The sequence below is a fragment of the Melanotaenia boesemani genome, chromosome 10 (genome assembly GCF_017639745.1).
Source record: "Melanotaenia boesemani isolate fMelBoe1 chromosome 10, fMelBoe1.pri, whole genome shotgun sequence".
NCBI lineage: Eukaryota > Metazoa > Chordata > Actinopteri > Atheriniformes > Melanotaeniidae > Melanotaenia > Melanotaenia boesemani.
This window is the reverse complement of record NC_055691.1, coordinates 23,511,448-23,535,076: the sequence shown is the minus strand read 5'-3', so window position 1 is coordinate 23,535,076 and position 23,629 is coordinate 23,511,448. Positions and strand designations below refer to the sequence as shown.

The window sequence follows — 23,629 nt, the reverse complement described above, 5'->3', positions numbered from 1 at the left end:
AACCTTCAGGGGGCTTTTAGCATTTGTTCGGTCTGAGGTCTCTGGAAAACATCTGATTCATTTTTTTAACCAGTCCCAGATGCGGCAGTGTGAGTGTGTGTGCCTGAGCGCGGCAGCGTGAGTCTGTTAGTGCACGAGAATTAGGGTAAAATATCTGCTGTCTCGAGTAGGGGAGGGAAAGAAGAAGCGTGTGGATTTTTTATAATAACTTTTTAGGTATGAACGCAGATACGTGCGTCTCATACTGCGATATGACATCAATGGATTCTTATTATAGTGCATCTACTGCGCAGGGTAGAGATCACCAAGCGAGCCCTTTCAGGACTTTCCCGAGCACAGAAACGAAATACAGCCCCACGTTCATTCCGGGTAAAGGGCAGGCTTACGGAGAGAAGTGCCGGAGTCCTTTCCAGTCCGAGTGCCAATCATTGGATGGCGCTGAGGAGAGCACCTTTAACAAATACCAGCTCTTCATGCAGCGACCGACCTGCAAAACTCCGCCCGAAGGCAGCAAGTTGCACCCGGACAGCGGACACAACGGGTCGCTCATTCCCTGCTATGGTGAGTGCACACAAGACCGCAAGAGGCAACAGATTGGCCATAAGTTTAACGGAAACACCGGTAAGACATTTGTAAGCGATCATTGAATTTTAATGCATTGTGTAATATGATGTGAGTTAGTGTTCAGTCAGGGAAGAGAGCAGAAACCCATCACAGTAAACTCCGCAGTCATGCAAACACTGAATTCACTGGTGATGTAACGCTTATGTCTTCCTGTCTCGAGGCAAAACGTGATATGATCACATCAATACTTTTAATTTTAATTCCCATTATCCTTTTAATTCAGAGGTGGGACGGCAAAATATGTTCTGATAAGATTCACATTTTTTACTCTCACAAAGTGTTCTGACTCCAAAATATGCATCCCTCTTAAATACATACAGAATTCAAAATGAGTGCAAATTGTGCAGATGCTCCTCAAATTCCTCTTATTTTAATTCCCATTTTAGGTGATGTTCGCCCTTTAAACTCTATTTCAAAGAGATGCACTTAGGTAGTTTAAAGCTTCTTAAACGGATGTTTTCTGTCTTGTATTTAGTTCGTAAATGCAAGCTTCGTTTTTAAGCAGCATCGTGTTCGCAAAAACATTCATTTGGATAACTGTCATTTAAAAAAATGAGATGAAAAAAATGAAAAAAAATAATAATAAATAAAGAGAGCGAATAATTATTTAAATAGTATCACAAATCACTGCGCGTCGTTACATAATATGCAAAAAAAGAAAAAAAAGAAGAAGAAGAAGAAAAAAAAAGATTTTAATATAACTTTTTTCAGGCACCACGTCAAATATCTTTATAATTTTTTTTTTCCATTATTTTAGTACACGCTATTCTGTTAGGAGAAGCATAAAAAGGCAACTGTTTAATCATTCAAGTGAATGATTTATATATGTATATATATATATATATATATATATATATATATATATATATATATATATATATATATAGAACGTTAATAGGCCGTAAAAGTCTGCGCTGGTCAATTAAACAGGACTACTACATGTAAAATTTCTGGATATTCTGACAAACCTCCATTTTAAAGCAGAGCTATAAAGCTTCGCAGACTCTTGTTTATTCAGCTTTAAAATATTTTGCTGCCATTTACTTTATAGCAAACGGAGCTTTAAAATAAAATGACAAAACCCTCTTATTAAGCAGACAAGACGGACCTAAGTTACTTTTATTATGAGAAAAGGTCGAAAGGCCAAATAGGGCTTAAAAAGGCTATTGTGCAATAACAGATAATACACTGCACTTATTTGTGTAGCTATATTAGAAACTGCATCAAAAGTTTGCCTGTTTTAGTGAGCATCAAGCTATAGACCCGTTGGCGCCCTTACGCCTTAATTAAATTCCAGATGTTTATCATGATGCTGCAGAGGAAATCATCCAATAGTTGCTGAATTTGGATACATGTTAATTGTATTCATACATATTTAAATCTCACAGATACTTTTGAAAATAGTTTATCATGAGCAAAATGGGAGCTTCATTGTGTTAAAATTTACAAATAAGACTTAACTACCATAATCAACATGGTGGGACACAACAATGGGCCTGCAGTAGCCAGAACCACACTCTGCCAAATTATAAGATTATTTCCTGAGAAATAACTGAACACTCTTTTTTTCTCCCAACACATTCAGCACCTCTTGCACTTAAGTGAGTCGATTTGGCAAGTGTATTGACAGAGCCGTTTAAACACCATCATTAAATGCAACATGCCTCCCTTGAGGAAGAGCTGCGCAATGTTATTATTGAAAATGTTGCAGCCAGATGAAGGCATGGTGGCTCTGGGGAGGATGCTTTGGGGTCTTGCCAAAGCCTCAGGCGTCAACAGGGTCGTGCTGCTATGTGTGGTCCTCAATGGGAGATACATTGCTTAATGCTGATGCTTTATCTCCATCATGATGACAAAGTCATCTCGTATCCGCAAGGAATTCTTCTGTGGCAACTTCAGTTACAGTTTTAATGGTGTTCACATGACATCTCAGCATGTTGTATCTTTATTGCTGTCAGAGTTTACTTCAAGAAATTATGATTATTAATATATATATATATATAACACCAAAGCCTTCACCGTCACTTTTTTAAGATGCTTGCTGAAATTACGATGATAACTTTTATATTTATAACATACTAATACAAAATATACTTGGTATAGGCTTCATGAGACAAATACATGTGTTTTCACACTTCTGAAGCATGGAAGCTAAACAAATGAGACAAAGTTGTTATTCTTTTGCAGCTGAGGACGATTCACGATGAATTTTTTTTATTGTTTAATACGTAAAAGTTTTGTCTAGGACAGTAAATATCTTGTTTTGTTTTAATAGTTTAGTATCATGAGGATTCTTTAACCACGTTTATAGAAAAATGCCCCATTGCCTTAAAAAAGTTTAAACAATATCTGCAGTTATGGTTCAGGTTGGTGGATAAGTTCACTCAAACGCTTGCTAATGAATCTGATGGTCCCATGGTGCAGGGACATGGCTGTCTACCTGCACACAGAAATGAACGAAATGAATGTCCCCGGAGCTGATCAAGAGCTAAGGAATGCAGGTCAGCACTGCAGGAGAGGTCTGGATTAATGTAAGGCAGATGTCCATTACTGGTTCCTTTGGTTATTATTCATACTCCCCAAACATTAGATATCCAAAGCTACAGAGTCCCTGAGATGACAAAGTGGGACTGGTTTACATAACCTTGTCTCAACAATACCTTGTACAAATAAGCAGGGAGTCAGAAATGGATATTGAGATTGGGTAATGATTTGAGAGACTCTGGAGGAATGAGAAGGTTTCTGGGAAAAGCTATGACTGTTCACCTGCACGCACCTTTCTGAATTCACTGCTGAATCTCAGCTTGTTTTCAAGTGTGAACTTTGATCCTGACTATTTGATGCAGTTTGGATAGAGACTGTAACGTTTTGTACACATAAACATGTGAGTAGTACATTCTCAGACTTTATGAATTCAATAGAACAGAAATGGAAATTAGGGTAAATGAAACTGCAAAAAAGACATACTGTTGTGGGGATAATGGTACAGGCTAAATGCTGGTCACACAATATTCTTTTTTTTTCTTTTTTCTTGTTCCATCCAGAAAATACAACGATCATATGTCAGTCTTTGAATGTTCAAACAACACCTCCCCCCTCTGTGGGATATTGAGCATCCTGTGATATGTAAAACATTTTCTCAGCATATGAAAACCAAAACAAAACCTCAGAAAGTCCTGGCAGAGCTTTAAAAAGCATCCTGTCAAAATATAGTGCTCTAAGTACATGTGAAAAAACTTGGGGAAGTGATGTCACGAGATATGCATGCGCTGATGACTAACACATTGTGTAGATGTTAACAAAAGCAATGTGGTGACACCTGTGATCACTCCAGCTTGTGTCTGTGAATCAGAATAAATTAAAATATGTAATGAGTCAATGCTTTAAAGAGAAAACTCTTGACTTATAAGAAAGTAGTGGTGCACATAAATACGTGGCTCAGAAGGTGAACTAGCAGCAAGTTGCCTGGCTTTAATAGACAAAAGAGTCAAAGAAAATATGCCAGTAAAATTCTTGTTTTCTTTTCTTGCTTTTTAAGTAGTTTCCTATGACCAGCATTTTAAAAGAGCTTTGTCCGGCCCATTCTGTCCCTGCACTTTGTCTAGCTGTGTTCCAGCAGATGGGGCTTGCCTTGGCCTTTAATTTCAGACTCCTCGCTTACAGGAGAAGATAACTTCTCACTGCCTACCTGACATTTGCAAGCAGAGCAGAAATTAAACACCAACTTGGAATTTTTTATCCAGCTGGCGCACATTGTGATTGGTGCCTTTGGCATGGTGGCCTGCTATGGAGCTTTACCTTTCTGTTTTTCTTATTTCTTATCAGCAGACTATCGTCTAAATCTAACTTCCACGTGAGCTCTTGAACTGTGTAAACATGTGGCCATGGAGTACTATGTTTTGATCATGAAGGGATAAGCTTGGAAACTACTTGGCAAAGAAAAGGAACAATGATCATTTTGAGGATGATGATTAACTGTAGTTCGTTTTCTCTTTTCAGTTTGCTTTCTGCAGAGGAACATAACTCATTTACTTGATATATGTTATATGTGCAGTGAAAGCCAGAGGTAATCGCCTAGTTACACTGGCTGCTGAGCTATATTTCTTCCTGCCTGTCTGGGACCGCAAAGAGGAACAAATGTGAGTCCAGTATGATCTAGACAGTGTAAATTCATCTGGGGCTACTGAAAAACTCAGAAGGATTACTTGTGTTTTATAACATATATTCTTAATAACCCTAAACCTACTCCTATACTATTCTAATTAACTACAATTTAAAATGAATTTAATTAATTAATTTTCATCATGAGAATAGAACTTAACATACTGACAATATGAAATACAATCCATGCATTTAAGGATTAGCTGAACAAATTCTCTCCATCTTGACCACATGAAGATAATGCTTTGAATGTGCAGTATTTCTCAATATTGATATATGATGACATGAATGCCATTTTATCAAGATGTTTCTACATTTTTTCCCTCAAGAAAAAAAGCTTCCTGCATTATAAATATCCCTCCAAATAACCCACAACCCAACCAGAACTATTTTGGTGCACACATATAAGACAGCCGCAGCCCAAGGTATTATGACAGTAGTGAGGTCATGATCATGTCAATTATAAAGAGCTGAGGCTGAGCAGAAAGATTTTTCTTTTTCCCAGGGAATCTGCATTCTTGCATGAACTGCTGGCATCGATCTCACATAAGGAACATCTGGGAGCCTCCCTTCTTCTAAAGAAACAACTGTCATCATCAGGTTCTAGACTGAGCTGTGGTAAAGCTACTCCAGGTCAAAGCATGTCTGTGAAATTAAAATATTTATAAATAAATGGTCACCTGCTGACAACTAAACCTGATGGGATATTTGCCTTAATATACTCTATATAAAGTGTGATGGAGAGTCATTGTGGCATATGACTGTCAGTTTTAAGTGTTTTGAGGGAACATTTTAGAGCACTCTGTTTAAAAGCATTCCCTTCCCTATTTAGTGTTTGGTCATTAACCCTTCCCCAGGTTACTAATTTATAGTGTTTCTTTTATTTGGCTTCACTTGACCCTCCCTGTCTCATTCCATAAAAACCGAGAGGGTGCCCTGTTGCTTTACAACCAGTTAAATTACACTTTGATGTTTTCTCTCTGTTTTCAGCAGTGATTAAATTGCTGACCCTAGTAAACATCTGACCTCGGCTAACTGAAGCGGCCTGCAGCTTGTCACAGAAAAGCTGGCAGATTACAGGAAAAGTCTGTTAAGTTTGCATTCGTATGTATTGTACGTTGATGAATGCTGAAACAAGAACAACTGTCAAAAACACATTCCTCCGAATGCCAAAAAAATTCGGAGCCAGCGCGGTGGAATCTTGGCTCCCAAAAGAAAGCAGTGTGTAATGGCTGTGTTTTCCAGGGCAGCGTGCAGAAGAGACAGCTCAGCATGCGGGAAAATTTCAAGATGTTTGTGGCAAACGAATCTGTGTGGTTAGACTGACAGAGAGAAGAAAGATGAGTTTTGAGTACTAGGCAGAGAAAAGATGTTGATTAGTGCAGATTCCAGTGATAAATGTGGTTAGACAGCTAGCATAAAACTGAATACCTTTAGGGACAATTAGCCTATTACATATCTTGCTAAGCTGATGTCCCATTTTTATACATAAGCTACAGCCAGCAGCCACTTAGCATAATAAAACTGACTGGTAACAGGAGAAACAATAAGGCTTGTCATGTCAAAAGCCAAAAATCATTTCTATCAGCACATGCCACATTTAAGAAGTACATATCGCTCTTATGGATTTCCCCCATTCTTTAATATTTTGTATAGCTTTATGTGTATTTGCTAAAATTGCAGCGTCTCTGCTAAAGGGAGTAAGACTTGTTTCTCTCACTGGAGACATTAGTTTTGAAATGCCTGAAATGCTTTGTTAGTAGCACAGGCTTTTCCTACAATTACGTTTCTTCGTCACTATGAAACCCATCTGAGCAATGCCTGTTTGGAGGCCATCTTGGAATTCCTTAACAAAGAATAAGCAGCTGCTTTGCAGTTTGTTATTTCTGTCATATTAGTCAACCAATCAAAACAGGCTGGACCTTTCAGTAGGTATGGAGACAAGAGTTAAACTGTAGAATTTCAGACATAAAAAGACAAGAGATCATCATGTACAGTATGACAACAGCAAGTTTATCAAATTCATTTATCAGTTTATTTAGAGTTAAAATGAAACACATGCATTAAAGGTGTAAAGATTTACAGATAACAACAGGAAGGTGAGTTCAATATTAAAGAGTTACATCAGTATGCAGACTGATGGATGATGCAACATATACCATGAAGTGGTAAATGGCCCATTAATTACCTGACAAAACAATAGTACACAAAGTGTACAAGATAAGAGTTTGTCATCTTTGGACATTTCTCACTGTTCCCAGTCTACCGAGCCAGCTCATAGTTTCACGTTTTCTGTACAGACATGGGATCTTCTAATATAACTTCTCATATTAAAACAAATGTGTGTGCTTCTCACCATTTTAAACTTTTATAACTTCTGCAGACAACAGGAAAAATGTTAATAATAAGAATGAAAATCTTAAACATTACCATACACTATCCTGCTCTCCTCACATCCCCTCATCTGTGCACCAATCTGCACCCTCAGTCTCAAAGGATATGTGCCTTGCTCAGGGGCATGGCTGTATTTTCTCTCACTGATGCAAATGCCAGGCAGGAACTTGGACTTGCCCTGTCTTACTTTACAAACATTGCAGCCATGCTTCTGCCCAGAGGCGAAATGAAATTTTTTGTACAGTGCATGAGGATAAGAGGCCAGCTGTGGGGTTGGTGATGTCAGAACATCTGCCTGCATGGAGACAGTAAAAAAGTTTGACAGGTAAGCCACGGCAATATGAGGTCATGAACTCCAGCTGGGCAAGCTATGTTGTTCCATTAGTGTCTCAGTCGGAGCTAGTGCGATCCAGAGAGCAGGGGAGAGCTGCTACAGCTTTGAGGGAATGACTATTGACATATCATTGAGAGACACTCTAGCCAAAGGCGAACTAATCTATAAAAACAAACATGCATGTTGCAGACAGCCTCCGCCTAGATTCATCACTCTTAAACTATTCAGTCATCAACCACTAAAAAACTTGGCCCAAAGACTTATGAGAGCCAGAAAGTATTAACTTTCTTTTTTTGGATGTCTTTGGAGAATGACAAGAGGGCATTACAACATTAACAAAATAAAAAATGCAAAGTGACAGCTATGTGCACATATGCACATAGCTGGTAAGTTAATCATTACCAAACTCCAAAACTACAAGACAAATTTTGCTGGACTAAAGAGATGCCACTGTGACACAAGACTCACAAAGCTATGCACTAGTTTAAGACCAATACATTTAGGATGGATCGCTCTTCGTGCCCATTTGCAGGAAAGGCAAACAGAGGCTGACCGAGCTTACTGTTCTCACTGGCCCGCAACCAGTGCCCCTTGGATTATTTATTCACACAGCTGTTTGTTTATTGAAGGAGAAGGGACAGCTTTGTTCATCTCCTTAAAAAGAAACCAAAAAAATCCCACCATGTGCTGACAGGAACAAAGCAAGTTCTGTCACAAAATGCAAGTTTTCAAAATTGAAGGTGACAAACACAATGTTGTTTACATCTGAGGGTCACTGCTGTGGGGTAAAAGTGGTTTGCCCCTCCCGTACACAAGGCCCACCAATCACAGCTCAAGATGGAGAAGCTTTTATCTGGCTCAGATTTCAGGTAGAGTAGCTGAGTGATGTGAGGGAGAGGGCTTTTTGGGTTGTGTCACAGGTCATGCCAACGTGTAGTGACATACCTTTCAAACAAAGAAAAAAGACATTTTTTTTCACATAGACTTTGCTTTTAAGCCTTAACAACATTACAGAGATGACGTAATCTTAAAGGAAATGCCACTTTGTGGGGATGTTGTAATGTGATGATGAGCAGAACCACTACCAAATTAAATGTGAGGGACCATGGTTTCATTCAGCTACATATAAAAAAAGCATTTTTCTGTTGGGAGTATGACTGTAATTATAAGACTATTCCAGACTTTATTTAGCTCTGAAATGGTCAGAGGTGGCCAGGGGTGCCATTCTGTCACAGAATCAAAGAGTTATTCTGGAAATTCAGCATTACACTTGTGATCCCTGTTTTCCCTTCATAGTTCACATATAAAGTTAAGTTTACTTAACCTCATATATATATATATATATATATATATATATATATATAAAACCATGGTCCAGTCCTGATATATGCCCTTCGGTAATGCCAAGCTCCAAAAACCCTGAATTCTGCTTGTCATAACATCTCACAAAAAGTAAACTTAACTTTATATGTGAACTGTGAAGGGGAAACTTTTAAAAGAACCACCACTGATATCTGTAAAATCTCTCTGTCTGAATCCCATTCACACAGGTAAAGACGGCCTAACTGAGTCCGAGTTGCCCCCAAGTGTTGACCCTCCTGGGATGGAAGGAAGCTACCTGAACCTAAAAGAACCTGGTGTGAAGGGGCCGAGTGAGCGCCCAGGGTCAGACCTTTCCGTTCCTCTGGACAAAACTGAAGCTGAGAGCAACAAAGGCAAGAAGAGACGCAATCGTACCACATTCACCAGCTACCAGCTGGAGGAGCTTGAGAAAGTTTTCCAGAAGACACACTACCCAGATGTCTACGCCCGTGAACAGCTGGCACTGAGGACAGACCTGACAGAGGCTCGTGTTCAGGTGAGGATAATGAAATAACACTAAGTTACACCTGGAATTCTCAATTTCTTTATTCAGTCCAGGGCTAGAAAAAAAAAATGTTGCCATGGAAATGAGAAATCTCAGAGCCTGTTGTCTCTCTAACCTCGTTATTCAGAGCTTGATCTTTTACTACGCAATACGTAGTATTGCTTAAACTCAACCAGGCTGTTTTCAGGGCTAAAGTTTTTGATGTGTAAATAGAGTTCAGTGTGCAGGTTAGCTATGACAATATGCTAGCTTGCTACAAACATAATATGTAAGAATAATTTAGTTCATACAAATATGTTGTTTCTAACTAAACAATGTTCGTGGCACATTATTACTCCTGTTAATGGGTTGCTGAATTGATCTGAGCAAATGAGTTTAATGAGATAATAAGACAATATTTTAATACAGTTTTTGTAGGTCCTCTAAAATGCTGATGGGACTTTTTCCTCTAGTTTGGATCTGTCTGCCAAAATATAAATCATTGTGACAGATCATAAAGTTTAAGAGTTGGTTAGGTAAAGACTAAAACACTCAGATTCACACAGATAACATATTCATTTAATTTCTAACAGATAAGACACACTAATAGTTTTAAGTAAATATTATTTTATGAGTTAAATGAGTAATGTGTTACAGTATTTATACCAGTGAATGCTGCGCTTTGTGATTGTGCTTACAGAGATTCTGATGTCACTTGAACATGAACATTCAGTATGTGTTTTGACGTATTTCCTGAAACCAGTGATGCTGTTGTTCCTTCTCAGGACACTGTCCATGCTCTTTGTTGTATGAGCATAGTTGTTCATGTTTGCATGTTAATAATCACTCAGGGACTTGACAGAAAGTGCTGGGAGAGTTAACAATGGCACATTGACAAAGATTGTTCTGAACAGCAGACAGCAAGAACCATTGTTCTAAATCTCTCTTTCTTCTTGCCAGTTTCAGATCAGAGTGGGATGGGTGGGACTAAGGGAATACTCAGCTCTTAATGCTTGTGTGGTGTAGATTCTGCAAGAAGGTCAGAGGCCAAGGGTTTCTCCTCAGCACTACCATGTTTAAACTACTTCATTGCACAACTCTGGAGGCACGGAAGGAAAACACATGGAGAGCCATCAAAGCTATTTGGCACGGATATAAAAGACACTCTGAGATGCCAGTTTCAATTTCCACGCACAGTCTGAGACATAGTCAGGGACAGAGAACCTGGCCTGGTCCTTGTGGTGGTACAGTAAAATAAGTACATTCATGTAGAGTTCACACAGGCCCATCTATTCCCCAGATGAACATAATTAACTTTTTCATCTGACAAGCTCACAGCAAAGTCACTGTGAGGTTTGACCTAAACTTCTAAAAATCAGACCCAAAATATGCACGCAATCAAGACTAAACCTCACAATTTCATTTGAAGGTCCATCAAGACAAAGTCCAGGGATATCCAATAGTTGAATACCGAGGGGCACTTGAAGCTTGGCAAGCCATCGTAGAAGCCTTTTCATCTTCCAAACAACAGCAATTGAAATCCAGACTACAGATGTTTTCAGCTAAAATGCCAACATTAGGGTCCTACAGTTTCATCCTCAGTTTGGTGATGAATGTCTTCATAAAATCTGGCTGCAGCTGTCCATAATCTTGTCTGTGACTTCTGCTGCCACTAGTTTATTTAGCACAATCAGCTCTTAGCTTCAGACTTGAACTTCACCACGCTGCTTGCTTTTTATGGAGGTGGGGGTTGTGTGCAAGTGAGGCAGTCTATCAATCGCAGTGGACCTGGATGACAGAGATGAGGTGAGATGGCTGGACTTCAAAGCTGCTTTTGGAGCAGTGGACTCTGCCCTCCTTCTTTCCCTCTGCCTGCTGGCTCTGAAGCATAAATAAAGCTCTATAATGGCTCTGTAAGCTGCATTTTGCTGTCAGCATCTTCAGCAATTACTGTATCACCGCCAAACACTTTGAGCTGCAAGAACAGATGCCTGTTAAATAATAAAAAGAGTACAAAATGTTTTCAGTCTGTAAATTTCATTCTCCAGGGTTTCATGTGGAAGATTAACCACTGTTGTTCATTATGACAAATAATAAATGTAACTCTTGTGAATAGGAGATCTGCCTTTTACATCCACCAGTGATCCTTATAGTTTATACTTGAAGTTTATAAATTAGGGAATATGAGGCGGGGAGCAGCAAAGGACACGTCTGACTTCATAAAGTCCCCCAAACTATCTCTCCGCCAAACTATTTGGCTTGGGTCTTGTTCCTACTGCTGTTCAAAGGAAGAACAAGCCCTCTATGAAACACCACACACTCTAGAGTCAGAAAGCAAGACAAGGGGAATATATGTGCTGAAGCAGTGCGTGCTTATTTAAAAAATGGTTCCAGTAAGTGTTTTTGAGGGACCAGTTTAAAATGCTGCATTTGTTAGAGTGATTTTAAAATCTGTATATAATATGGTAAGTGTGTGTGTTTTCTGTGTGTATCCTCTGTGTGTGTATGTGGACGCCTGGTCCACTGCTCTCGTCTGCACGCCTCCAAAAGGTCAGAGGGGTTAGCTGCGGAAAGCCGAGGGCTTAGGCGTCAGGAAATTAAACATGAAATGAAAACAAGCTCCAGTTTGAACATTCTCCCATCTCACTTTCCAATATCCCCACTTCCCTTCACCGACATAAAAGAGAGGTGGGAGGAGAGGGACAGAGAGAGGGGTCGGCGTATGTGGGTGGGGGTGTTGAGGGACAGAAAAAGTTGAGCTCCACCAGAGGAGTGGGAGTATGACAATGAGATTAAGATGAGAAGAGGAGGAAAGTTATCTTGATTCGTCACGATTATGGTGACTGCACAGTAACTGATAAAAGTTGATATCTTAAAAGGAAAGCCGAAAGCTTTGAAATATTTCTGACACCTGAGCCCTGAAACTAAAACATCATCCAACAACACGTACTGCTAGTTTTAAAAGCATCTTTTTTTTTTTTTTAATAAACATTTAAATAAAGTTTTGAGAGACATTTTCTACTCCAGGTAATCACAAATGCAACGTCATTTAGTCAGAAATATAGACTTTTGTCTTTAAAAATGACTTAATGAATTTTAAATCTTGGGGTAATGTGAGTGGTACAGGTGTTAACTTTTTTTTTTTTTTAAAACTCGTGGTTAGATCCTTATCTGCTCACATTCGAGGCACGAGCTCTATCAAATTAAAATGTGCTCCAACCTATAACAAACTAATTCTTTATATTTGAAATAGTCAGGACCTAAAGATCACACCAGGATATCTGCTTGAGTGCTGTTCCTCACTTCTTAGTCTCTGTGGAAAAAAGTTACTGATAAATTAATAAATCCAAATGTAACTATAAGCAGGCCGTATTAATCCAATTACGGCCTTTTTGTTTTAGGGGTTATATTTGGAAACCTATGATGTTATGAGCTCATGCAACCAAAGACCCACCAAAGGAAAGACATGGAAAACCTTAAACAATAATAGACCCTCAAATCCTTAGAGGGAGCATAACATAGACACATAGTCCCCTTCCAAATATATGATATAATTCAAAGGGCAATAACCCTTCACCTTGACATTGGGGTCCAGCAACAACCTCACATATCAGATTACCACTTTGCAAGGATAAACTGTCCTCTAATCTCACCAGCTGACCCGAAGCATGTCCAACTTAGATGACGTCTCTTAACGTGAGCTTGTCATAAACATTTGAAAAACCACTATTCATGAACCATATATGGCCATCTCTTTGATAATGAAGCAGCTAGTAATTTAAAACATATATAGAAATAGTTAATTTGTTTACAGATTATAATCATCATTGCTGCTCTAATCTCATTTGGTCAAAATTCAGTTCTAGCTGATAAGAAAACACCACAGAGCTATTCTTTTGTACATATCTTACAGACTGATATATTTGTGCGACACTGCTGACTGCTGTCACTAAACTTTGCTATGTTTGTCTTCATGGAGAGAATTGGTGAGGGTAAGACATGGGGGTGGGGGGGCATCTGGAGGGAATGACAAAAGGGAAATTGCATGTCAGGGACTGTAAAAACCACAGGCTGATTGAGCTGGGAATCAACCCACAATCCAAGTTCAAATCCCTGTGTCGAAGCAGGATTGCTCTCTCTAGTCTCTTTGAAGAAGTTTCCCCCCTCTCTCTTGGGAGGATAAGATTCAGACAACCAACAAATAGATACAAATAAACATGTGGAGACTCACACTAGCCCCCCATCTACTTCTCTATTCTCTTGATTGGAGATGTGAGAAATGTCTCAGGACAAAGTGAAATGAAAAGATTTCAAACTACTGCCTTGTTCTAAAAGTAGGCTGTATTACATCTCATTGTTATATAATAATCTGTTTCTTTTTAACTGACAAATTTTATTTTAATTTAACTTTAACACACATTCAGTGATTGCTGGACAGGCACAACATCCCAGTACTGCAGCTACATTTATTTCTATTATTCACTCTGGCATTTTTATTCTTGATTAATTAAACCATTTTTATCTATAAATTTTCAGAAGACACACCCCTACACAGCAAGGCCATACAGAAATACATAAACTAGCTATGACATTATTATATTAATTGATAAAGGCATGTTAAAATGACATTGTGCCAGCAACACAAAATTTTTTGTTTTTCTTTTACTTACGTAGTTACAGGAGATCTATCCTTGTTTGTCAGATGATGCCTAAACACTGAAACTTCTTAAATGCTTAAGCCTTTTTAAGTAGTATACACTTAAACTTCCCAAACAGTAACTGAATGTGTAAGTAACATAAAAAAAATAAAAATAAATTTAAAAGAATACAGAAGCAATTCTATTAAAAAAAAAAAAAAAAAAAAAAAAATCTATGTTCCCATGTTTTTTAGTCCTGCATTCCTGCATTTCTGCCACAATACTTTCCTGTCACGTATCACCCATTGGTTTGTGGACTTCTGATTTTAAACACCAACATTGATTGGCCTTTGATACTTTAAGGTTTTGGAGCCACAAACAATATGTCAGGGATCGTTTGGACTGATAACCAGTAGGCAGCCTTTAATCTCACTGGGTCACAGCCAAAACATTCACCACTCATTCAAATTTACAATTTATTTGGATGAGTCACATTGTAATTAACCCTCATACAGTTGTCATGTGGAAAAAGATTCAGAGAAATTTCAAGAAGAACGTCAGAGAAGATACAGCAGATGTGAGGAAGAAATAAAATTATGAAGAAAATGACAGATTTCTAGAGTGCATATCACTGCCATGAACATCAGCATTTCAGAGTAGTCTTAAGGGAATTCCCACAGGCTGTATAAATTTAGGTTCATAGCCCCAACTCTTTTACACCCTTTAGTCATGCTCTCCTGCAGTTAAAGAGGACTGTGCTAAGTAGCCTGCACTTGCTCTGTCAGCAGGTTTCTGAAATCACCCTCTCTGTAAAATAGTCTGTCTGTCCATCTCTTGATTCAGAAAAAACAAGCTTGAAGCAGCACTAACAAAACTGAAAAAAATCCAAAATGAAAATATATACACACACATGTTGTTTTGGCCAAAAGTTCAACATTTGTTTCACGGATTATAAAGAGGGATTCCCCATTGTATCCCACAGTGCGGACATGTGGAAGAGAGCACACCTTTCTCAGAGTGATTTATGAACGGCTGCAGGCCCAGATGTGGATCTGTCGACGCTGGCAGCCTGAGGGGAGGCAGATGCCTGTGTATCAAAGGGAGGAGCTGAAGCAAGCTGCACCCGGGGAGACTCACCATTTTCACATCAATAGCTCAGTGTGGACGGCACTTTAAAGACACGTCAAGTCTTAAAACTCAGGCCTGGACTTTCATGTGCTGCAGAATTTATTTGCTTCACTATCTTCATTTTATATGGTCCAGTTTCTGACCTTCACGTGCTGTGCAAAAAGATGGCACAGCATTCTGCAAAAGCGCTTGGGGTTGCAATACATATGCTTTTATAGCTGTGTTTAAAAATGATGTAAAAGTTTTGTTTCGTAGAGGCTGCTTGGTGTTATGAAGTATCTTCCTGATGGATTGTTTTTGTTGCAGGTGTGGTTCCAGAATCGCAGAGCCAAGTGGAGGAAGCGAGAACGTTTTGGCCAGATGCAACAGGTCCGCACGCACTTCTCGACTGCTTACGAATTGCCTCTACTCACTCGGCCTGAGAACTATGCACAGGTACAGGAACATAAGTGTCTGCAGTAACACAGAAGAGGGAAAAAAATTTTTTTGTGTGTGTCTTTAGTCAAGGAAAGGATAGGTAATAATAATCACAAAATGTAAACACACTATCACATCATAAATTGCAATAATTTAGACCATATCCCTGTTCTTCTCCTCCAGATCCAGAATCCATCGTGGATTGGGAGCAGCAGCGGAGCATCTCCGGTGCCAGGCTGCGTTGTACCTTGTGATTCCGTTCCGTCCTGCATGCCCCCTCACCCTCATGGTCCTGGAGGCGTCTCTGATTTCCTAGGTGTGCCCAGTCCAGGGAGCAGCCACATGGGACAGACACATATGGGCAGCCTGTTTGGGGGTGCTGGGATCAGTGGGGGAATCAATGGCTATGATCTCAATGTTGATCCAGACCGCAAGTCCTCCAGCATAGCTGCGCTGCGAATGAAAGCCAAGGAACACAGTGCAGCCATCTCCTGGGCTACATGATGTCCCAACACAGTTCCACCCTGCCCCCAAATGGCCCCATCTCCGGAGCAGCCATCAGCAAGCACTGAGGGGGTGGAGGGGGTTTTCCTGAGAGCACTAACGATAACACAGGTCAAATGATCAGGGAGAGAGTGTGGAGATAAGAGAGGCCATAACAGCGGCCAATGTGAGCAAGATAGACGTGACTATGACAATCAACAGATGCTAAAAGTGAGAAAAATACAGAGATCCGGCTTAGATGAGTTCATCATTGATTCCTTGATCTTCCAAGTCTCACCGCAAAATGGGTTTAGACTCCAATAAATTGGGTAACATTTGTGATTAGAAAGGTTTAAAATAACTAAAAAGCACCAACATTGGTAGCAAAATATCTTCATAACAATTTATACCTTCTGTCCCAACACCAGTCATATCATAAAGTATCCTCATTTTGTAATTTGTCTTAAACAAGTCCACTCACTGTGAGCAATCCCAGATGCAAACAAAGGGCTCCGAGTTTACTCTCTGTCAGTTTCTATTGCAAACTACAATCATGACAAGAAACAACCATTTTATCTCAACATGTTGAAGGTAGTTTATGTCTCTGTAAACATGGACAAAAGTTTATTGCAATAAGTGAACCTAATCAAGCAAGAACACATTTGCTTTGCCTATTTAGTCTGGGTAGCGGCAGGTACTTGATTGGCAGCAATTTCAAACCAACTTGTCATGTGCCCTCCCAGGGCAGCCTCCACAGGTTCCTCCTGCTAGGCTGTGGCTTCAGGTTACAGGAAACGGTGTCTCCACTGGCAGACATGGTCCAGCGCTACACAGCAGCAACCTTCAACAGCAACTAACCATGCCAGCTTCAATCAGCAGCCAACAGAAATAGACAAACTTAATTAGCATCAACATGAGCCTCCTCTCCTTGTGAACAACACAGTAAATCACAAGGTACATGGTGAGAACATTCCGCACACATACCTAAATAATCAATTCATCATTAGAAATTGGTTCAGCAGGGATCAGTTTTTGATTTATCATTTGTTTAAAGTACCTGCCGATGACTGCTGGCCAAGTCATTGGCCCCCCCTGAAAAGCATCCTGTAATATTTGAGTGATTTGAGGACATTTAAACTCAATTGCAGGAATGTAGTGAGCGTGCCCAGTGATTGCAGGGGTATTTGTGCATGTTACCCCACTGCAGAAGTTTGTCACCAGAGCTGGGCTCCGGGCTGGAGCTTGAGACAGACTTCATTAGTCTTTTAGCTGATCTTGCTATGACATCTGCTGGACTAGATATCTGTTTTCCTTTTCATGTGTGGATAAAGGCAGGAAATGCAAAAAAACGCAAAGAAAAGATATTCAGTTTCTTACAAAAAAAAAGCAAGTTAAAGGTTAGTTGCATATTAATTATTTGTCTAGCCGTTTCTGCAGTTTACTAGGCTTGAAAGTTCTCACAGTTGGGACAACTGAATGTTTAAATGAAGATCTTTCACTGAGTACCAGTATGCAATGACATGATTAATTTAACCCTTACGTTCTACACAATGGATTTATTGAAAGAACTCAAACAAATGTCAGAAAATGAAAAGAAAAAAAAGCCAGTTAAAATGAGTGAAGATCCAAAACATTACCATTAAACAGATAAACAGGATGTAGGTGAATTAAATATATGCCTGAGTTCAACTCAAATCTCCTCTGTCATGTCGACTGTGTCTCTCTGGTCCTTCCTCAGTGCTCTTCTCCATTGCAGCTCCATTTACGTTGATACTACTGAAATAAAGCAAATAATAAAGCAATAAATCCACGTTTATGATGTCATATTGTATTAATGTGAACAATTCAAAGGATATTGTTCTTCTGCTTGTACATTTGTTTTGCTTTTCTGTCAAATATTGGACCTCCAGTGATAAACCAATTAAGTATTACATAAATAATTGTAAAGCTCTGTGTGCTGTTCTGAAAAATAGCCCTTGACTTTTACCAAGGAAATTGCTTTCAAATGTTTCTTTTTTTTTATGGCTTTAAACAGCATTTTGTTTATTAATCAAGTATTTCTGCTATTGATTGTGCCAAATTAAGCAATAAGTTATTGCACTTGTGTTTTTTTATATGTACTTGGAGAGTTTTTTCTGAAGTCTGAGGGTACATCACTTTTAGTCACAGCATTCAAGAAATGTTTTTTTAAGCACGTCCATTTTAAGTACCACAAACAGCATCACTGAGGTCTCCTCCGGTGCTATATTTTGTACAAAATTAACTTGTTGTTTCTGTCTATGGTGGTTTTGAGTCAATATTGAAATAAATGGATTTCCAGTGACTGAAAGATCGCAGACATTTTTGTCTTTAATGGTCCTTCCTCAGTTTGCAACCTATGGAACTTTACATGATCAGACTTATTTCAGTCACAGCTAGAATTTTTCTTTGCAGTCCTCTTTCTTTTATGGATGACGTTTGATCCAGGTGTAAAAAAATGTCACATGCTTTCAGCACCAAAGACCAAATAAATCTGATTAAGCCACATCCACACAGAACTGTAGAGTAGAGTATATCACAATTTATTTTACAATGATCGGTCACTGACATCTACATTTACATTTTAGAGGGCCCATGGCTTCTTTTTTGGGTCATGGTGTCTCACTTATCCGTGGTGTCAAAATAATGTATTATCCCTTTAAATGTCACCCAAAGCTATGAAAAGAAGAAGAAAATATATATCAGAAAAGGACTTTATTGCCAAGAAAGTTTGCACATAAAAGGACTTTGTCTTGGTGTGGTGGTAAACAATATATACAGTTTTGGATATTTTGGTATTTTTAGGAACTATTTTTCTCTAGTTCTTTCAAATTTAGGATTGCTTTTAATCAACCTGTCCACTTTCATGCCATGGATTTCCAATTTCCTAGTATATTCAAATTCTCCAGGCACTGTGCCCCAGCAAGGGCATGCACATTATCACTGCAACCATTTTAAAGAAGAAGTGCATCAAGGAATGAGGGATCAACTTCTACTTCTCAGCGCAGCTCACTTTGTTTTTGTTTCAGAGATGTCTCCAAGAAAATGTGTTTTTGGATGTGAGGGCAAATTTACACTTTTAAGCTTTCCTAAAGATGAGTGATGTTGCATCAGTGGGTGTAGTTTGCTTTTCCTGGCTAGCAACTTTGTGAAAAAGTTTGGATTTTCACACACTTGGTTTTATGAATGAGTCCCAGTACCACGCTGGCTTTGCGGGGAGACTGAAGATGAAAGTCAAGGCTGTCCAACACTTAAAGGACATGAGTCTCAAGCTCAACTGACAAGTGTGTGTTGTGTTGGCATTAGAGTGCATTTTAGAGCAAACATCATGGGTGAGTAAAAAGGCAGGTATGGGAGGTAACAGTACTTTGAGCATATCCCTTTGCTTCTACAACTGCTCAGACAGATGAGGTTACTGATAAATAACTGCAGTTTGCATTTTCCAACCCTCCCACACCTCACACAATGTGTACAAAAATGGCCTTTAGCAGCTAATAGGGGAGTGTGTATGCATCTTTACATTTTCTAGTACAATTATACAAAATGCCAACAGAGGGTTTTTGCCTCAGTTGGGATTTTATGCACTTAACTACGCACCTATTAATATGGGAATGTGCAGAAAAAATTCTATACAGTGAAGAACTGAAAGGGGTTTTTCAACCGAGCTAGTTCCAGTGCTGGTTCGGAGCCAGAGCCTGACTAAGCACCAGTTCTTAGACTTTCCACCGCCCAAGCACCGGCTTCTGGTTCTCAAAACTGGTTTGAAGCTCGCTCCAACTCTTTGCTGGGCCAGACCTAAGAACCGCTTCACGTAGTTTGCGTCAGTGGTTAGGGGGGGGGGGGGGGGGTTAGAGCTCATACAAATGGCTGCTTTCGGACATCTTCACAATGTTGCAACAGGCTACAGCTCAATGAAATCATCCATAACATTGCACAACTACAGGTACGGAGCATGCACCAAACAAACACATAATGCTGTAACCTTTGTTGTTGTGGTTCTTCATGCTGTTCACCTACATAAATCACTTTTTGACACAAATTCTGGTTAAGATGGTTAACTCTAGGCCCCCCCAAGGGGGCCCGCCCCCAAATTGGGAACCACTGGTCTAATGAAATGTGTAATTTAAAGACCTTTTTGATTAATAATCATGACACTTAAATCAGAATCACAATTTTTAAAAAGACACAGGGTAAAATGTGTTTAAAGAGCAACTATATTTAAACTGACAATTTAATTGAACACATCATATAACATACTGAAACTGAAAAAAAACCCTCAATTGCTCATTTTGAATTAAATATCCTAAATAAATTAATAATAATAAATTAATAATAAAATTATGTATATATATATATATATATATATATATATATATATAGAAGTCTTCCGGCAAGTAATATTCACAAAAGAAATCATGTCTTTTATTGATGCAATGCTGCCTGAGGGCCTAATGATTTTTTGTTTATATGATTGTATGATTTAGCCCCAATTTTACAGTACGAAATGTAATTCCGAAAACGTAATAAGCACCTCCCAGTTTTATTTCTCAATGACTTTCTACAACCCAATCATGCAACTGTGTTGTGGTAAATCAACCTAATGAATTAAACTATTTTAATAAATACATGCATATTAAACAGTATTATTTTTTTTATTATTATATGTAACCATAGCAACAGCACCACAAACTTTTACAACACTGAACAGTGTACTGGAGAAATAGTAAACACTAGCAGTATTCTTTATTTTTCAAAGAAATTAAATAAAACAATGCTTTAATTTGTATTTTCCTATAAATATTTGCCTATACTGGTTTGTCTGAGACTCAGCCTTTAAATTTCTGACAGTGGAAGTCAATGTCATGGCAGATAACCTTACAACAAACGCAATATGTTTCAAGTCAAATTTAAAGAGAGTTTGGTTATTTTTACAAGATTTTCCTACAAGAAAATGCAAAATGGTAACAGACTTATTCTTCAACATCTCAATATTAATTTTTAGTCTTTCATCATATCCCGAATTAGACCATGTAACTGATGCAGACAGCATTAGCTCGATGCTGGTCTGATTATAAGAAAATGGACAGCTTGTTAAAGAGGCGGTCCTCATGCCCCTATAATTCCCTTCTGTCAAAAACCCAGCTAGATGATAAATAAACACAAAGAGGAAGACGAGCAGCCCACTGTGCCCTGGGCAGCACTCATTAAATCTAATGGGTCACGCTGCTCCAGCCAGGCTCCACTGACACCCCTAATAGAAGCCTGCATGGTTAAGGGACCATGAAGACCATTAGGGCACTTCAAAGTTCACCCTACTACATTAGGGCCCTGCTGATATGGCAAAGAGGGGACAGATCCAATTCCTTATTCTCTACTTTATTTTTCCATCAGTTGACCTGTCAATCAGTCTGCTCCATAAACAAGTAGATGCTTGAGCTGCTCATTAAGGGACATCGTTAGCAAGGCCAAGGCTGTAAATCAGTCCATATATCAGCTTTCAGCAAAAAATTCTAATAGGTCATATTTTAGAGCTGGCACTTTAGCTTACAGTGTTAAATGATCCTTCTAAAAGAAAGCTGCTGCGTGCACTATAAATTAAATTTCTCCACACACTTTTGGGCCAATGAAAGGACTTATGAGGACTGGAGCCAAATCAAAGTGACACACATGCTGACAAGCAAAAAAGTAGAAAAAAAGAAATCACCTCAACAGACTCATATAATTTTTAGTGACAACTTCTCATAAATCAAAAGGCACTTGATATCCTGATTCTGTCCAAGGAGGCGCAGTTTGACGTTGTTGCCATAAATGAGCACTACAACCCATCTGCAGGCCCATGTGTAGAGGAGCGGCCAGCTGAAGAGGAACACTTCGCTCTGCCTTGTAAATGTCCCTCATTACAAGCCTTAGAACAACACTTAAAATCAAGCTATAGATTTTTGACACACATTAGAAACCCAAAGAGCATGAATTATGAATGATCCAAAAGTAGCGGCATCTGTTTTTAGGAAGGATCTCAAATTAATAATAATAAAAAAAAACAATTGGCAAGAAGCATGGACAAGATAGAGGATAATAATGTCTGAATGTTTCTTTGATGGGCTACTTGCTGCAGCAGTGAAGGGGAATTTTAGCACATAACTTTAAATGCCAAAATTAAACTTAGACTAAAGTGTGTCCCGTTTCTTCACATGTGGTTATAGGTAATTGCGTTTATAATAGGAAATAAGTAAAGAAGGGGGAAATGGCTTGGAGGTGAGATAAAAATGAAGGTTGACAGAGACAGCCAGAGACAGGGTCTTTGGTTCTGGACCAACCATCACTTTTATCTTAGTTTAATCTTTTTAAATGCTCATACAGTTGAAAATATCTGCAGTGTTTTAAATGTGCAATTGTGATGGTCATATAATTTAATGAGACATTATAGGTTATCTCTGCTTATTACTGAGAACTTGACATTCCATCTTTGCTGCTATTTCTTCAGCACTCTCTTTTGCCTCTTAAACAGAGAAACAAACACACAGCACGTTATGAAATTTAATCTGACAAAAACTTTATACATACAAGAGCAAATGTTGCAATTTATGGTAACTGTGCAAAGCTACAATCCAACCTTAAAACAAGCCTAAGTGGCCTCTGTCAGCGCAAGCATCTTTAAAGCATGCTGCAGTAGCTGGTAACTTGTTTTGCTAATCTGCTGTCAGTCTCTGGCCTATGTTCCATTTTCCCATCAGCTGACAGAGGCCACTAAACATCTGCCAATTGCCTGACTGCCATCTTTATGGTCTGTTACCATAGAAACAGCCTCAAGATGGCTCACATCCCTTTCCTAACTCCTGCTAGTAAAACTCTAAGTTATTATAGAGTGAAAATGTAATTTGTAAACACAAACAGGCAGTGAAAGGAGGTAATGTGACACTGGCACACGGGTGTAAGTTTGGTCAGACTAAAGGAAGTGAATGGAGTGGGTGTAACCAAAGGGTACTTTGTCAAATCATAACGTTGTTAAGTTCATAAATCAAAATGAACATGCATATCTGCAGGAGAATTTCAAACGTACATTACAAAAAAGTGCTTTTTTTTACTCCACTGCAACATGCAGCTAGCTTGTCTGCTGGTTCCATCTAAACATCCTTCAAGTTTGTTCAGCCTGTGTTTTTAACCCTTCAACCTCTTTGCTTCAGAACAGCCTTTTTCCTCTCCTCTCAGGAATATGCTTCCAATTATGAATCATGTGAATGAGGGGATGGTGAAGCGCCATTCTGATTTATTGTGTACTCAAGTCTAGTCTTGTTTGGTGCATTTGCACATGAAGGCCTCCAGTGGCAGAGGTCAAAGGTCCTACATACACAACTGTTGACCTTTTGCGGACACATGTGCAATGTGTCACTCTGAAAGTGATTGACAGGCAGTGATGATGGCTCAACTGCGAAGGCCACAGGGTGAGAAGAACTGCTGTGCAATGAGGAGTTAAGCGCTATATTTGCCTCCAACTGCGAGGAAACTTTGAAACACTAACACTCAGGGTGTACTCAAACAGTCGTCACTCAGCTTATGGCTGGTCATGTAACATAATTCTTCTGCAGT

At 39.0% G+C, this 23,629-nt stretch overlaps 1 protein-coding gene across 1 annotated transcript; it reads left to right on the top strand.

Moving 5' to 3' along the window:
* Window positions 1–218: 218 nt before the first annotated feature.
* LOC121647730 (homeobox protein aristaless-like 4) lies at window positions 219–18,300 on the top strand. Its single transcript, XM_041997400.1, has 4 exons — window positions 219–561; window positions 9,064–9,371; window positions 15,431–15,559; window positions 15,725–18,300. Exons 1-4 carry the CDS (start codon window positions 219–221, stop codon window positions 16,043–16,045), a joined length of 1,101 nt encoding a protein of 366 aa, XP_041853334.1. The 3' UTR covers window positions 16,046–18,300.
* Window positions 18,301–23,629: the final 5,329 nt, after the last annotated feature.